The sequence below is a fragment of the Bos grunniens genome, chromosome 10 (assembly GCF_055505025.1).
Source record: "Bos grunniens cultivar Pamir isolate PY7600 chromosome 10, Bosgru_T2T1.0, whole genome shotgun sequence".
NCBI classification, from domain to species: domain Eukaryota; kingdom Metazoa; phylum Chordata; class Mammalia; order Artiodactyla; family Bovidae; genus Bos; species Bos grunniens.
The window spans coordinates 57,520,071-57,537,307 of record NC_141174.1 but is presented as its reverse complement, the minus strand read 5'-3'; the positions used below and the strand labels follow the sequence as shown (position 1 = coordinate 57,537,307).

Here is a 17,237-nt window from a genome sequence, read left to right as displayed (position 1 = left end):
GGAAGTTGATAACTCGCGAGGCTCGCTACTGAGAGACGGTGGCTCGGATGGGACAGTCGCCAGGGATGGCGGAACGTAAGGATGGAGCGAGTGTCCGGACTGCTCTCTTGGACGCTGAGCAGATTCCTGTGGCTCTCGGGCCTCTCTGAGCGGGGAGCTGCCCGGCAGCCCCGGATCATGGAAGAGAAAGCGCTAGAAGTTTATGGTAATTAATTTTGTCCAGGGCACCATTTGGTGGTGAACGTGGAGGCTGGGCTAACAAGGGCCTCATCTGAGGGTTTGGAGTGTAAACTCGGGTGTTTTGCTGTATCTCTTTGGCAAGAGTAGAAAGCTTTTTGTCCCAGTCTTAAATCACGCGGGCATGTGGGTCTTCCTTAACACTTAGGCTCTTGCTAAATCCGGAGCAAGCCGAGTCCGGGTTATTTTCCTTGTGTGCCCCATATTCTAGTGGCCATCTCAAGACTTCTCGGCAGAGGCGTTTAAGATGCTTGATTAGGAAGCAGAACTGGCCTAATGGCCGCACTTGAGCCTCCTTCCTTCTTATCCCTAACCCTGGACACACACTCGTCTTTCCACCATTGAGGATACTGTTGGGTGACCGCTTGGCCCAGGGTCACAGCCAGTCTGTTCTTCAGAGGCAGTAGGCAAGAGGTCCCCACGAGCCCGGCCGTGAAATTATAGTTCTTTAACACGCCCACGCCTGGAGTGCAAAAGAACACACACGCACTGAGTTTTATATGTACATATGGCACCCCACTCCAGTACTCTTGCTTGGAAAATCCCGTGGACGGAGGAGCCTGTTAGGCTGCAATCCATGGGGTCGCTAAGAGTCGGACACGACTGAGCGACTTCACTTTCACTTTTCACTTTAATGCATTGGAGAAGGAAATGGGAGCCCACTCCAGTTGTTCTTGCCTGGAGAGTCCCAGGGACGGGGGAGCCTGGTGGGCTGCCGTCTATGGGGTCGCGCAGAGTTGGACACGACTGAAGTGATTTAGCATAGCATAGCATAACACACATAGTTTTTATGTGTATATTGAACATAGAATATTCTCAATTCAACCCCTGGAACCATCTTCATTGTACAGATGAGGAAACAGGTTTAGAGAGGTTAAACAACTATCTGGGGGCCACTCTGCCCATAAGGAAGCAGCAAAAACCAAAGCTCTTCTGTTTCCTAACTTGGTGCACTTTTCACCACTTCACGATTGCTTTATGACTTGCCTTTTTGCACTTATTAGTATTGTTTTTGAGACTACAAAGACTGGATCTAACTAGCACTCAGAGATTCCCGCTAACCCTAACCCAGGGTAAAAGTCTAACCACAAGAATGCAAATAATGCAGGTAAGGATTATAGACCAGCAGAAGAAGCTAGGGATGTTAAAGACCTTTGGCACTACTCTGGTTTACCTCTTGCTAGGTTAGGACTTAACCCTAGTCAGGTGACCGGTGTGAGTGGAATGATTTCCCCAAAGCAGTTAGACAGATTCCTGTCCTGTCAGGTCTCCATCTCCAGCATCTAGGGACAACAGGGCACTGGGGCTACAACTTTGGAAGAGGGAGATTTCTTGTCCTCACACTTACCTTGAAGGGGACCTTTATACACAAAAATAGAATTTTTAAAAATTATGTGCAGTACAAGTACCTGTATCAGAGATACAGGCAAAGAGGAAAGAGAGCCAGTAGTCTCTGACTAGGGGATCTGGAAGGACTTTAAGGAGAAGGGGTCACTTGAATTGGGCCTTGAAGCATTAGGATCTGGGCCTGTAAAGGGTACACAGCTTACTAAGCAGAGGGAAGAAGCAAGATTATAGAGGTAAGAAAATAACCTGTTTGGGGAACGGCAGGCAGGGCTACAGGATAGGGTTTGTGGTTAAAGGTGGAGGTGTGGTCAAAAATTGTTTTACAGAGCAGGTTGGAATTAGATCCTGAAGGTTTAAATATAAATGAAAAATGTAGTATCAGTGCAAAACCAGTAGAAGAATTTTAGTCAAGGGAGTAATGTGAGGAGAGCAACATTGCTTTCTTTCTAAAGAAATTAATCCAGATCACTGGAACAGTATGGAACAGTAGAGAAGTTGAATAAGGGGTGAGATTTAATTTCAGAGTCATTTAACATATAAACAATATAATACAGCTTGTGTATGTGAGCCTTACAGGGAAAAAGGCCTAGGATGAGGGGGAACTAACTCCTGTTAAGAAAACTTGTTTCCCCGAGCCCCAAGTTTCACAAGTCTTGCAAAGTTTCTTTTTCCTGCCTCCATTCTCAAATTCTGTTTCTAATCAAATGATAAGCTCAGGATTTGCTGGAGAGAAAGTAGAGCTTGATTGATTTGTTTTTCCCAGCAAGATTTCTGATTCCAAGAGTGTTGTAAATAGTAGAAGGAAACCTCAAGCCTGAGAACATCAAGCTTGTCCCTTGTGAACTCCTGCTTTTTTCTACCTCACCATTTCTTATTCTCCTTTTCCATCTTCTTCTACAACCTTAGAGTAAGAAGGAAGTCTTTTCCTCTGCAATGCCAACCCCGCCTCCCACATCGTTGATCTCATTCATTCCTGTTTATTTTACCAGCCTCCTTCTTAAAATTCAGTGTCCCTTCCTCTATTTGTGTTGTAAAAATATACTCATTTCCCTTATCCTTGTCACTGTTCTAGCTTTTTTAAAACCCACTGCCCTTTGCCCTTTCCTTCTTCCCTTTCAAAGTCCTAGGATTATGTTTGCAAGCTGGCCTCTACCTTCACCTCCCTACTGAAAGTGCTTTCTTGCAGGTGACCTCCTGACTAATAAATCAGAGACCTGGTTTAGCTCTCATTAACCTGAATTTTTCAGCAGCATTTGATGTTAATAATCATCCCCTCTTTCCTTCTCTACTGCTTTTTGCTTTGCTTCCTTCTGACCGCAAATTAGGTGCTTCCTACAGATCTATCCTTGGGTCTCTTTCCCTTTACATTTGTGGTCCTCCAACCTGGCTGCACATAAGAATAACCTGAGGGATTTTTTTAAGTCTCAATGCCCAAGTCCTCCTGTGAATCAGTTAAATCAGAATCCTGTGAATCAGTTAAATCAGAATCTTGGGGAGGGCTCAGACACCAGATTTTGTTTTGTTTTGTTTGTTTTTGAAGCATTCCTAGTGATTCCCTTGTTTGGCAAAGGTTAAAAACTATGGTTATACTCACTGTTGTTTGTGAATCCCATAATTTCAATAGCCACTCTAGCCTTGGTTCCCTTAAACCTTATGCTACAATTCCGTGTTGCTGGAATGTTCCATTGGTTTGCCCCTTAAGCACCTCAGAATGATTACATGTGAGATTTAATCACTTGTCTTAGTTCCCACCCAAATTTCTTCCTTTTTTCTTCTGATTCTATCTTGGTTCTTCCAGGCAGTTAGATTTACAATCTGAGTCATCTTCCTTTTCTCTCTTTCTTTGTCTTCTATGTCCAAACAATTGTCAGAGTCTGTCGATTCTGCCTTTAAAATTACTTCAATGTCTGTCTTGTTCTCTCTATTACTATGGTCATGTCCCTGTTTTAGGCTTGGCTTTTTCATCCGGTATCCCTGGCCCTGCCCTTTAGTGTAAGTCTACCAACTGGTCAATGAGTTACCAGCGGACAGTGTAACACTGTCTCTGTTATCCCCTTGTTCAGAGCCTCTTGAATAGATATTCTATTGCCTATAGCTGACTTTAAAAGACCCTTGATGGGCTGGCCTAAACTCTTAACTTCTTCACTTAATGCTGAGTTCCTGGCAAACTTAACTTGTTCATTTGGAAATGCTCCAAAATTTTACCCATTTTTAAAGACAATTCAGATTGCATTTCCATAAATCCTGAAACTAAGTTATTTCTTCCTCTTGAGCTTGTGTAACACTTTCCTATTTGCATATTCTCTCTGCAGAATTAGATCCAAGAAATTGGACATGAGGTACTAATAATCCACAAAAATGATTCTCTCAAAAGGAAATTTCTGTCAGAAATCTGGGGAGTGGCTGTAGTATTTGCTCAAACAAAAATAAAGTCAGTGTTTGGATTAAGACTGGCAAGATCAATTGTATTTAGAATATCCATGTTTTAACATAAGACCTTGTTTCTGATGATTCTTTAGATTTGATTCGAACCATCCGGGACCCAGAGAAGCCCAGTACTTTAGAAGAACTGGAAGTGGTAACGGAAAGTTGTGTGGAGGTTCAGGAGATAAATGAAGACGACTATTTGGTTATTATAAGGTTCACGCCAACAGTACCTCATTGCTCTTTGGCGACTCTTATTGGTAAGGTTTTAGATAAAGATATTTATATATTGATACTGAATTATTCTAGCTGATACTGACCCACAGTAACAATTAGCATCATGGATCATACTTTATGGTTTACAGAATGTTTTCAATAGTTCTCACAATCAACATATGAGTCAATATTAGGTTTATTTTACAGATGAGGAACCTGAGGCTCAGGGAGTTTAAGGAACTTGCTCAGCATCATATAGCCAGGAAATGATGAAGTTGAGGCTCAACCCTAGGTCTCCTGACTTGAAGTGTGTTTTTTCTTTAGCTACACCATGCTGCTTCTCTACAATTAATGGAGGCTGGGTATGGGCCATCTTTTCGCCCCAGGTCTGGAGATGGGAATGGGTGTTGTCAGACTAGCGCCGTGCCCTCACCATCTTCTCCTTTTAGGTGCTCTCTTGGCTTCTATGTAGCATGGGCAGAAGGCCTGGTGGGAGGGTGTTTTTTCAGGTGCTTTTCTTTTTGAGAGGTTGCATTCCCAATACTTGGATTAGTTAGCAGTGAGATATACAGTCAATATCTTTGAATGTATATTTTGTGAAAAAAAGACGAAGTTTATTTCAAACCAAATCTTGATCCGTGGGGAACCAGTTAAATAATCATTGATGGTGTTTATCAACCATGAAATACTATGCAGTTATCAAAAAATGAAGAAACTCTCCATATACTAATATGGAAAGATCTCTGTGACATACTGTTAGGAAATAAAAGCAAGTATAATATTCCTACATTTATGTAAAAAAAAGGTTAAAAATATATATTTATGTTTGGTTGCATATCATAAAGAAAACGTAAATGAATAGCTGAGATGAGGTGGGCATTAGTGATGGTGAGAACTGGTCAGATGGGGGATAGGGTAGGTGGAAGACTTTATACCTTTCTGTATTTTTAAGTTTTTGAACATTGAGCCTATATTATCTATTTGAAAATAGACAAATTTATAAATAGGCTTGGAAAGGTAAATATTTTATTATTGTTCCCACTGTTGTTGTGAGTTCTGTCTTTTCTCACTTGTTGGACCTGGGATCCCTCAGTTAGTGGTTTCCAGCATATGGGCCACATCTTGAGGGACTAGAAGGTCTGTGAATCTGTAGATGCTATTGTGGTTATAAAACTCCAGCACTAGAAAAAGCATTGTTGAATGCGTATTTTTTTGTCATTGGACAATTTCTGAATCAACAGGTATTGATAACAGATTTCAGAAAGTAATATTTATATTGTGTTTCTTAAATTATGAAACACAATTATAACAAACTTGTTGGCAATAATTTTGAAATTCCACAAATTCATAAATAAGAAAATCTCAAAAAGTTAGCATTAGAAAGTGTGCTCCAGGCTAAAATTCCAGCTCTGTTAGTTCTGTCACTTTGTGGCCTTGGGCAAGTTACATAACCTTTCTGAGCTTATCTCCTTATCTGTAAAAATAGTGATAATAAGGGTAACTGGAACCTGGTAGGCTACAGTCCAGGGGGTCGCAAAGAGTCAGACAGGACTGAAGTGACTCAGTGCACGCGCGCATGTGCACACATACACACACTGAGTTGTAGAGGTTAAATAATAGAAAGCATGAAATAGATGAGAAATGTTTTTTAGTTCTTCTTAAATATTCTTTAGTTATATGGTTATATAGGAACATGCTAATCACATTGATGTATCAGTTTTGTAACCATATGGACTACTAGCCTTCCACAATTATTAATAAACTATAATGAAAAACTTTACATATAAATATTTTTATTTATCTCTAATTATTGGTTCAGGATAAATTCCTATAGGTGGAATTATGGGGTCATATGGTCAGAGAAGGCAATGGCAATCCACTCCAGTACTCTTGCCTAGAAAATCCTATGGACGGAGGAGCCTGGTAGGCTGCATTCCTGGGGTCGCTAAGAGTCGGACACGACTGAGCGACTTCACTTTCACTTTTCACTTTCATGCATTGGAGAAGGAAATGGCAACCCATTCCAATGTTCTTGCCTGGAGAATCCCAGGGACGGGGGAGCCTGGTAGGCTGCCGTCTATGGGGTTGCACAGAGTCGGACACAACTAAAGCGACGCAGCAGCAGCAGCAGCAGCAGCAGCATGGTCAAAATATTTTTAAGCCTCTGGGTAAATATTAGCAAGTCCTTGTTAAAAAGTTCATACTAGGAGTTCCCTGGCAGTCCACCAAGTTAGGACTCTGCGCTCTCACTGAAGGTGGCACACTGCAGAGGGTTGGGAAACATTTGCCTCAGATTGGGACTGCAACCCATGTGCCAGGACTCAAACCCAGCCAGAACCCTCGGCCTTCCAACTGAGATCACACTCCTGGTTTCAGGACCTGATGAAGCTCAGGTTCTTGATGTCTCACTGCATAAAGAATTCAGTGAGAGACAAAGTGGTAGGATAAGAAGTGGATTTATTTAGAGAGAAACAGAGTGTGGGACATTTCAGAAAGCAAGAGCAGCTGCGGTAGAAACACTCCACAAATAAGAGTGTGGAGGCTAATGAGTGGGAGAATTATTCCAACTATTTTGGGGAAAGAGTGGAAGTTTCTAGGAATTGGGCCACTGCCCACTTTTTGGTCATTTATATGTCAGCCTTGGGGCTGTCATGGCGCCTCTGGGTGTGTATCTTCAGTATACAGGGCCACAGGTCTAGTCGAAGTTAACTTGCCTGCCATCTTGGACCCATTTGATTCTAATTAATAAGCTGATTGTGTCCTTGGGCTGTGTCATTGTTTCAGAAGTTGTGCTCTGCCCTCTTTCCTCCTGTTTCAGGTTCTGTCCCTGGTCAGGGAACTAAGATCCCACAATCTGGGCTGTGTGGCCAAAAAAGGAAAAAAAAAAAAAACAAAATTCATTCTCTTTGACCTAAGAAGTAAGGAACTAGTTTCCTAGGAGAAGATAGTAGCATGTACAAAACAGATAGGGTAAATTTATAATAATAAATCTTGAAAGAAACTTATCTATTAATAAGGATATGATATAAAAATAATGCAATTTCTTAATTTCTATTGAAAATGAACATAATCAAGGAATTAAAGTATCAGTATGAGAAGTGTATGAAAAAGCTTGAATGATAAGTTGAATTTTTATTATGATTGCAGTTATTTTAAAACAAATGTTTGTGGATAAAGATTGAGAGAGCACATGAAATCAAAATAACTGTAAAGATGTCAAGATTAGTTTATGGTTGATATTTCAGTTCTGTATACTTCTTGAAAAGAGTTTTGTCACTTTTTTGGCCCTTTTGATATGGGATTCAGTTGAGACCCTTGGCTTTTCAGTGGGTTGCCTAGTAATGTATCATAGTAACTGTTCAAGCAACATGATTGGAAAACTCGATGAAGAGAGTCATCTTTCTGTCTGATGCATTAGAAGGCATTTCCTATGAGCAGGTAATACTGTTGCAAGAAAGAGTGGGTCTTGAGAGGATGGTCACATCCTAGGTCACATCTGAGTCCCTGGGACAGCCACCAAGTATGGGTTCTTAGCTTCGTGCAGGAAAAAATTCAAGAGCGAGCAAGCCATTAATAAAGTGAAAGAAGGCTAATTTAGGGAGGAAACACACTCCATGGACAGTGTGGGCCACCTCCAGAATGCAAGAGAGACACCAAGGGTAAAGGGGTAGTCAGTTTTTATAGATGTGGGTAATTTCATAGGCTAATGAATGGGAGGAGTAGTCCAGATATTCTTGGGGAACCATTGAGGATTTTCGTGAATTGGGTCACCACCCACTTCTTGGCCATTATGGTTAGCCGTGGAGCTGTTGGGATGCCTGTGGGTGTGTCATATAGCTTGCTGATGGGTTACAATGAGTGAATACAAAGGCTCAAGTTCTGGTGGAAATCAACTTGTCCGGCATCTTGTATCTGTTTGGTTCTAATCAGTTTATGTCACGTCCTCAGGCTAAGTCATTCTTTTAAAGGTTGTGCCTTGCCCTCTTCCTGTCTCAGTACTAAGCAGAGAAAGGCACCTGAGTAAGAGTTCCACTCTGACTACTTAGGTTGTCACCTACTCAGTTACCCTGCAGTCCATGGGGTTGCAAAGAGTCGGATACGACTAAGCGACTTCACTTTCACTTTTCACTTTCATGCATTGGAGAAGGAAATGGCAACTCACTTCAGTGTTCTTGCCTGGAGAATCCCAGGGACAGGGGAGCCTTGTGGGCTGCTGTCCATGGGGTCGCACAGAGTTGGACACAACTGAAGCGACTTAGCAGCAGCAGCAGCAGCAGTTACCCTGGTATGTAATTCCAAAGACAAGGAAGACGCAAAGAGGGTGAGTGGGTATGATCTTGGGTGGCCTCAGTCTGCAGCAGCTTAAAGTGGGGCTTCAGTTCCTGGTCAGAGACTGAAGCCAGTGAAAGCACTGAATTGCTAGTCACTGAACCAGTGGTCAGTGACAAGGCCCAAAACTTTGCAGAGAGGAATTCCCACAAAGACAGAAAGTAGTGAAACAAGTAAAATGTTTATTAGGAAAAAAAGAATACAGAATGTGTGGATAGACACACGGGCAGACTCAGAGTCATGCCCTAGTGGTAGTTTGAATACTTTTATGGGGCATTTCTTCCGGGTTTCCTTTGACCAGTCGTCTTGCTTGCCGGGTTCTGAGTCAATATTTGGTATGTCTCAGGCTCCTCTCATTTATGCATGTGCTTCTTTTAGCCAGGATAGATTCTAGCAAAGAGGCCTGTGTGTAGTTGCCTCACTTACTCTGAGGTGATGCCCCCCTCTCTTCTGACCTCCAAGGAGCCTTTCTGTCCTGTGTAGTCAGGGAAGTCTCCTTTAAGAATGAGGAATATGTGGTCTTTTATCTCTTAACTTCCCTGATAGTTCAGTTGGTAAAGAATCCGCCTGCAATGCAGGAGACCCCAGTTCGATTCCTGGGTCAGGAAGATACCCTGAAGAAGGGAAAGGCTACCCACTCCAGTATTCTGGCCTGGAGTATTCCATGGACTATATATATATAGTCCGTGGGGTCGAAAGGAGTCATGGACAGGACTGAGCGACTTTCACTTTCTTATCTCTTAACTGGGCAGAGCCCAGCCTTCTCCCCTCCATTGTCCTGCTATTTTTGTCTTAAGAGTTTCAGAACAAACTCCAGCTGTTTGCCCCCAGGGCCCATCTATCTCCTGCCTCACGATAGGGCAGAAAAACCACTTGATAATCTTCTGCAAGAAGGCAGGAGATGAAGGGCATAGGATTTGCAGTCTAGATTTAACTTCTAGCTCCTTCCACTTGTTAGCTATGTGATGTTGAACAACTCACTTATCTTGGTTCCTGACTGTAAAATGTAAAATAGTAATAGCTAACATTTATTGGATACTTAATTATGTGTCAACTACTATTTTAAGCATAAAAATATAGTTACTCCTCACCTTATACTTAGTGGTACTATTATAATACTTATGAAAACAGATAATGAAACTGAAATTCAGAGAGGTTAAGTAACTTGCCTGGTGTCACATAGCTAGTGTGTAGTGGAGCCAGTTTTGAACCCAGAGTATCTATCTCAGTATTCTATATTGCCTATCTTTAGAATACTGATATTCAAGAAAATGCTTTGTGAATTGTAAAACAGTTATTGTTTATGGATAAAATACTTACCTGAAACCATTCATCTCAGATTGGGATTTAACCGAGTCTCCAGTCCAGCCAAAATCTTGCCTGGGACTTGAAGGCACATGGTCAAGACTAACCTAACCAAAACCCAGTTTGGGACTAGAACCCAAGTGGCCAGGACTTGAACCCAGCTCCACGGTCTTTCAATTGAGATCATACCTGGTTTCAGTACCTAATGAAATGCAGGTTCTTGATTTCTCATCAAAGAAAGAATTCAGTAAGAGACAAAGTGATAGGTAAGAAATGAATTTATTTAGAGAGAAACATACTCCACAAATAGTATGGGCCATCCCAGAAGGCAAGAGTGGCCTTGGGAGAAGCATGTGCCACAGACAAGAATGTGTGCTGTTGTGGAGGGTGAATGCGGCCTTGAATCTGGTGTGGTTAGCTTTTATAGACAGGGTAAGATTGCTGGGAGAAATATCAATAACCTCAGATATGCAGATGACACCAGCCTAATGGCAGAAAGCAAAGAGGAACTAAAGAGCCTCTTGATGAAGGTGAAAGAGGAGAGCAAAAAACCTGCCTTAAAATTCAACATTCAAAAAACTAAGATCATGGCATCCAGTCCCATCACTTCATGGCAAATAGATGAGGAAAAAATAGGAACAGTGACAGACTTTAATTTCTTGGGCTCCAAAATCACTGTGGATGGTGATTGTAGCCATGAAATTAAAAGACACTTGCTCCTTGGAAGAAAAGCTTTGACAAACCTAGACAGCATATTAAAAAGCAGAGATATCACTTTGCCAACAGAAGTCCATACAGTCAAAGCTATGGTTTTTCCAATAGTCATGTATGGATGTGAGAGTTGGACCATAAGGGAGTCTGAGCACCGAAGAATTGATGCTTTCGAACTGTGGTGCTGGAGAAATTGAGGGTCCCCTGGACAGCAAGATCAAACCAGTCAACCCTAAAGGAAATCAACCCTGAATATTCGTTGGAAGGCCTGATGCTGAAGCTGAAGCTCCAGTACTTTGGCCATGTGATACAAAGAGTTGACTCATTGGAAAAGACCCTCATGCTGGGAAAGATTGAGGGCAGAAGGGAGCCACCAGGGAAACCCATCTAGGGATGTAGATTTAGTTAAAATTGTGTTCTTATTTTGTGGTGGGAAAGAAGTGAAACATTGGCACTGAGGCTCTGTTCCAAGGTGATTTTTAATTTCTCTTAGAAGACTCAACTAGAAGAAAGAAAAAATTATTGAAATATGACTTGGTATTGGGGCAATAAACTGAACTTCAGAGGATCTTGTTTGGCGCAAACAACTGCATTTGTACCTTGCAGGCATAGAGGATTCCAAATTTGAGAGTGCTTTAAAAAGTGGCTCTTCCTTAGTTTTAAGTTTTTGCGTGGCCTGACCAGTTGTAAGCATTCCAAAGTTTAATGAATCTGTTGATCTTTGATGGAAGGCGAATTGATGTAGCAGACAGGATCTGGGGTTTTGCAGTGGTTTGGGTTCTAATCCCAGCTTGGTCACTATACTAGTTCTTTGATCTTCGTCAAGTTACATTGTGACCTTGGTTTCATAATTTGTAGAATGGGGTTGAAATACCTGACTCAGTGGATTATCATGAGGAATTTTTAAGGTTGTGCTTATATGTTAAAGATTAGCTAAAGGTGCCAGCCTCAAAGGAGGCCTACATTGGATTGAGTCTAAGCTGTTTTCAGCTACTGTTTTGTATGGAGATGCCTACACATAGCTGTATCCTTTTTCAAAAACCAATAAGAGAGATAATTGATGCATTTTTCCCCCCCTCCACAGGGCTGTGCTTAAGAGTAAAACTTCAGCGGTGTTTACCGTTTAAACATAAGGTAAGGAATGTATTTTTTGTTGTTGTTTTATAACAGCATTGTTGAGACTTGATGTACATATCATACAACCACCTGTTTAAAGTGTAGAATTTAATGGGTTTTGGTATATTCACAGAATTGTGCAGCCATCACTACTGTACTTTAGAACATTTTCATTATCCCAGTAAAAACCCCATATCAATTAGCAGTCATTACCCATTTTTCCCAAACCTTATCCCATCCCTGGAAGTGGAATGTTAGTCACTCAGTCGTGTCTGACTCTTTGTGACCCCATGGACTTCAGCTCACTAGGCTCCTCTGTCCATGGAATTCCCTAGGCAAGAATACTGGAGTGGATTGCCATTCCCTTCTCCAGGGGATCTTTCCGACCCAGGGGTTGAACTTGGGTCTCCTGCATTGCAGGCAGATTCTTTACCATCTGAGCTACCTGGGAAGCCTATCCCTAGGCAACCACTTATGTACTTCTGTCTGTATAGATCTGACTATTCTGGATGTTTTATTTAAATGGAATCATACAATTTGTAAGCATCAGGATCTTTTCCAATGAGTTAGTTCTTTGCATCAGGTGACCAAAGTATTGGAGCTTCAGCTTCAGCATCAGTCCTTCCAATGAATATTCAGGACTTATTTCCTTTAGGATTGACTGGTTGGATCTCCTTGCAGTCCAAGGGGACTCTCAAGAGTCTTCTCCAGCACCACAGTTCAAAAGCATCAATTCTTCGGCGCTCAGCTTTCTTTATGGTCCAACTTTCACATCCGTACATGACTACTGGAAAGACCATAGCTTTGACTAGACAGACCTTTGTCAGTAAAGTAATGTCTCTGCTTTTTTTTTTTTTAATTTTATTTTATTTTTAAACTTTACATAATTGTATTAGTTTTGCCAAATATCAAAATGAATCCGCCACTCTGCTTTTTAATATGCTGTCTAGGTTTGTCATAACTTCTTTTTCCAAGGAGCAGATGTCTTTTAAGTTCATGGCTGCAGTCACCATCTGCAGTGATTTTGGAGCCCAAGAAAAAATCTGTGACTGTTTCCATTGTTTCCCCATCTGTTTGCCATGGAGTGATGAGACTGGATGCCATGATCTTAGTTTTTTGAATGTTGAATTTTAAGGCAGGTTTTTAGCTCTCCTCTTTCACTTTCATCAAGAGGCTCTTTAGTGCCTCTTCGCTTTCTGCCATTAGGCTGGGGTCATCTGCCTATCTGAGGTTATTGATATTTCTCCCGGCGATCTTGATTCCAACTTGTGCTTCATCTAGCCCAGCATTTCACAAATTTCCCTAAATTACCAAAGTAAATGAGTATATGGGGTCTCCCAGGTAGCTCAGTGGTAAAGAATCCACCTGCCAATGCAGGAGATGTGGGTTTGATCTTTGGGTCAGGAAGAACTCCTGGAGAAGGAAATGGCAACCCAGGCAATGTTCTTGCCTGGGAAGTCCCTTAGACAGAGGAGCCTAGTGGGCTATGACTCTACAGTCTATGGCATCGTAAAAGTCAAACATGACTTAGTGACTAAACACCACCACCAACAAATGAATATAGATTGATTTTATATCACCTCCTTTGTTGTTCACAATAAGAGTTACTGTTAATGACATTGATGGAATTTATATGGTGTTTTGTATTTTAAAGAAAACTGAACAAGATGGTCTCTAAGGTCTCTTATAGCCATAATAGGTTATGATTTTTCCCCATCATGAAAAACATTTATCTCAGTAGTGAATAAGTATATGAGAATTAGATCATGTGCTCCAATGTTCCCTGAAGAATAGACATATCTTTATCATATAGAATGATTTAGTTACCACAAAATTTGCAATAATTTTGTGGGTTTGTCTCAAAAACTCTGATTCTTGGAGATTAGCTCATTTGAGCAAGTGAGTGCAGCGGGACCCAGAGGGATAGCTTAACCAGTGGTGTACTTGAAAATAAATTTATCAAGATAATAGTAGATGAGAAAATGACGATACTGAAAACTATATTATCGTGACCCTGTTTGTATAAAATACTCAATAAAAATAAACTTTCAGCCTTGGTGGGTGTGTGTGTTGTACGTGGGTATAGAGAAAAATATGGAAGAAAGTACACTAGATTAATGTGACTTTCTTTTGGGTGGGGCAGGGAGTAAGTTTAGATACCAATTTGGGAAGAAAAGGCAGAGTACAGGGGAGAGATATTCTGGAGCAAAACATGTATGAGACCTCATCTGTGTAAAATCGTAGATTTGTGTTTATAAAAAAATAATGGGAATACCTCCTGTGGACTTTACCTGTGTGACGAAAAAAAAAAAAAAAATCCTTGTAACTTCAGCCTTCATTTTAGCAAAGAGCGTGAAGATGTGTCCCAAGTCTTTGATGTTGGAAACAGGATTGGGCTTTCATCCCTAGGCTCTGGAGTTCATTGTATATTCCACCTCACTCATCTAAGTGTTTTGCTTTCAATGTATTTTTTTCCTAGTTGGAAATCTACATTTCTGAAGGAACCCACTCAACAGAGGAAGATAGTAAGTGAATTTTGAACCATTATTAGAAAACAACTTTATGTAGTACTTTATCTTGGATATGAGGTTCTTCCGCCAGCCAAGTGTCCACTGGGTCATTTGCAAAAGAGTACAAAATCAGCTACTAGCTTTTCCTTGAGAAGAAAGTAATTTTTTCAGTGGAACTCTGGGTGAACTAGAATTAAGCCCTGTGGATATTGACTGGTTTAGTCCAGGGGCCACACATCTGTAAAGAATATGCAGCTTTGGAAACCTTGACTTACAGACTCTCAGGAGAGCTTAACTCTTTTCTTTGGTGGCAGGATACAGAGCTGTATATTTGAAACTGAAATCAAAGGTCCAGAAAATAAAGCGTTAGGGAATCTTGGGGTAGGGGTTGTCTTTGTGAATTTGGATTAATGTATTATATTGAATTTTTTTTTTTTTTTGGGGGGGCCATATTCTGTGGCATGTGGGATCTTAGTTCCCTGACCAGGGGTCGAATTGCAGCATCTCCTGCAGTGGAAGCATGGAGTCTTCCTTAACCTTGTTTTTTTTTGAGAACTTTTTTTATATAAAGACTCTCTGGCCTACAGAGAGAAACAAAGTGGCAACCACTTAAAAACAGCAGAGATGGAATTCAGGAAAAGCAAAACTGGAATTACAGGAAAATTTTTTTTCTCTTTAAGTCTTCCTTTCAAAACTTATGAATATTTAGCCAAAACCTGCATCAAGTTTTCAAGGAGTTGAATTCTATATTAACAAACTAATAAAAATATTATCTGTTGCTGTAGATTGACAGAGTTATGCTAACTTGTGTGCGTGTGTTTTGCAGTCAACAAGCAGATAAATGACAAAGAGCGAGTGGCGGCTGCCATGGAGAACCCCAACTTACGGGAAATCGTGGAACAGTGTGTCCTGGAACCTGACTGACAGCTGTTTTAGAGCCACTGATGTATAATCATTTGATATATTTGTTTAAAGTCTTTGTAAAATGTAAAAGATTAATACATAGGTGATTTGTACCTCAAAGCATTTTTTTAAACGATGATTTCCAAGCAAGATTTAATTATCAGGTAGTACCTAGTTTGTTCAATGTCTAACATTCTCAGGATTTGTAACCCTTAAATGATCAGACAAAAATATTTTCTAGTTATTGTGTGTAAGATGAGTTGCTATTTTTCTGATGCCCATTCTGATGCTTTTCATGTCAAAATATTTACTGTGCCCAAATGTATTCAATTTAAACCATTACTCTGTAAAATAAATAAAACAAAGATGATTCTTGTACACACATTAGAATGTTTTTATTTAATTGTAAATTTCAGTGTAAACACTCAAAGATACTTCCAAACCTTTATTTTCTGATTATTATGTAGAATCAGAGATAGGAGAGCTAAGGCTTCCCTGGTGGTCTAGTGGTAAAGAATTGCCCTGCCAACAAGGGACACAGGTTCAATCCCTGGTCTGGGAAGATTCCACATGCCATGGAGCAACTAAGCCAGTGTTCTGCAACTACTGAAGCCCACATGCCTAGAGCCAGTGCTCCATAACAAGCGAAGCCAGGGCAATGAGAAGCCTGCACACTGCAACGAAGAGTAGCCCTGCTCACGGCAGCTAGAGACAGCCCATGTGCAGCAGCAAAGACCCAGCACAGCCATAAATGAATGAATGAATGAATCAATCAATATTTTAAAAATCTATTTTAAAAAAAGAACTAAAAAGAGCCCTCAAGATCAGGCCTGGGCCCTGCTTTCCTTCAAGAAGAATCTTGGATCCATTTATAAATAAGGAAAAAATGGGAAGAGGGCCAGAACTGCTCGAGGTTTCAAGCCTGAAGCAAGCTCAAGTTAGCAAAGAGTTGATGCCAAGTTTGTATTTTTTTTTAATAACATTATTTGCCATTTTTTTTTAAAGACTATTTTTTTGATGTGGACATGTTTAAAGTCTTTATTAAATTTGTTGCAGTATTGCTTCTGTTTTATGTTTTGGCTTTTTGGTTACAAAGCATGTGGGATCTTAGCTCGCTGACCAGTGATCGAACCTGCACCCCCTGTATTGGAAGCTGCTGCTGCTGCTGCTAAGTCGCTTCAGTTGTGTCTGACTGTGCAATCCCATGGACTGCAGACTACCAGGCTCCTCCGTCCATGGGATTTTCCAGGCAAGAGTACTGGACTGGATTGCCATTGCCTTCTCCGTGTATTGGAAGACAAAATCTTAATCCATGGACCACCAGGGAAGTCCCAAGTTTAGATGTGATTAGATACGTCAGTGCCATGAGATTGTATGGTTAAAAGTGATAGGATGGCATACTCAGACAGAAATCCTGTGTCTGTCCAAGTCTTCACCATGGGCAGAGAAAGATCATGCCTTCTCAACAAAGTTTCAAAGGATTGTTGTTGTTTAGTCTCCAAGTTGTGTCAAACTCTTTTGCAACCCCATGGACTGTAGCTCACCAGGCTCCTCTGTCCATGGGATTTTCCAGGCAAGCATATTGGAGTGGGTTGCCACTTCCTCCTCCAGAAAATCTTCCTGACCCAGGGATTGAATCCTTGTCTCCTGCATCAATGGGCAGAATCTTTACCATTGAGCCTCTAGGGAAGCCTTCAAAGGATTAATGGGGGTGGGGGACAAAAATAAAACCGGTTCTGACACAACATCCTTTACAGAAATCCTGTTGAAACAATCTTGGCTTCTGCTGAGGCTCTGCACTGTGGGATGGTCACAGCAGAGCTTCATCCCCATGATCTTGAGATGATTAAAAGTTGCTGCTGTCAGAGAAACCACTGACTGTGGCATCAGTGCACCGAATTTGTGGAAATTTCAGTTGATTCTTGATCTTTTGCTGTGAAAATTCTCACTGGCTCCTCTCTTTCTTCCAGATCTTTAAAAATCTGTCACCCAGCATACATAAATATTAGTAATATTGCTGATCTTTAGTCATTATTGTATTCACTTCTTTCTAAATTACAAAGCCAGGGACTTCACAGTGATAACCAGTGATTAAGACTCTGCACTTCCGCTGCAAGGGGTGCAGGTTTGATTCCTGGT

The 17,237-nt window shown here is 41.0% G+C and overlaps 1 protein-coding gene across 2 annotated transcripts; it reads left to right on the top strand.

Annotated features, from left to right (window-relative positions):
- The first annotated feature begins 7 nt into the window (after window positions 1–7).
- CIAO2A (cytosolic iron-sulfur assembly component 2A) lies at window positions 8–15,482 on the top strand. Of its 2 annotated transcripts, XM_086321481.1 has the most exons (5): window positions 8–205; window positions 4,104–4,268; window positions 11,654–11,703; window positions 14,165–14,210; window positions 15,022–15,482. In XM_086321481.1, the coding sequence occupies exons 1-5, from the start codon at window positions 82–84 to the stop codon at window positions 15,117–15,119; spliced, it is 483 nt and encodes a 160-aa protein (XP_086177607.1). In that variant the 5' UTR covers window positions 8–81; the 3' UTR covers window positions 15,120–15,482. The 2 variants fall into 2 exon arrangements, with proteins under 2 accessions (XP_086177607.1, XP_086177608.1); XM_086321482.1 differs by lacking the exon at window positions 11,654–11,703.
- Window positions 15,483–17,237: the final 1,755 nt, after the last annotated feature.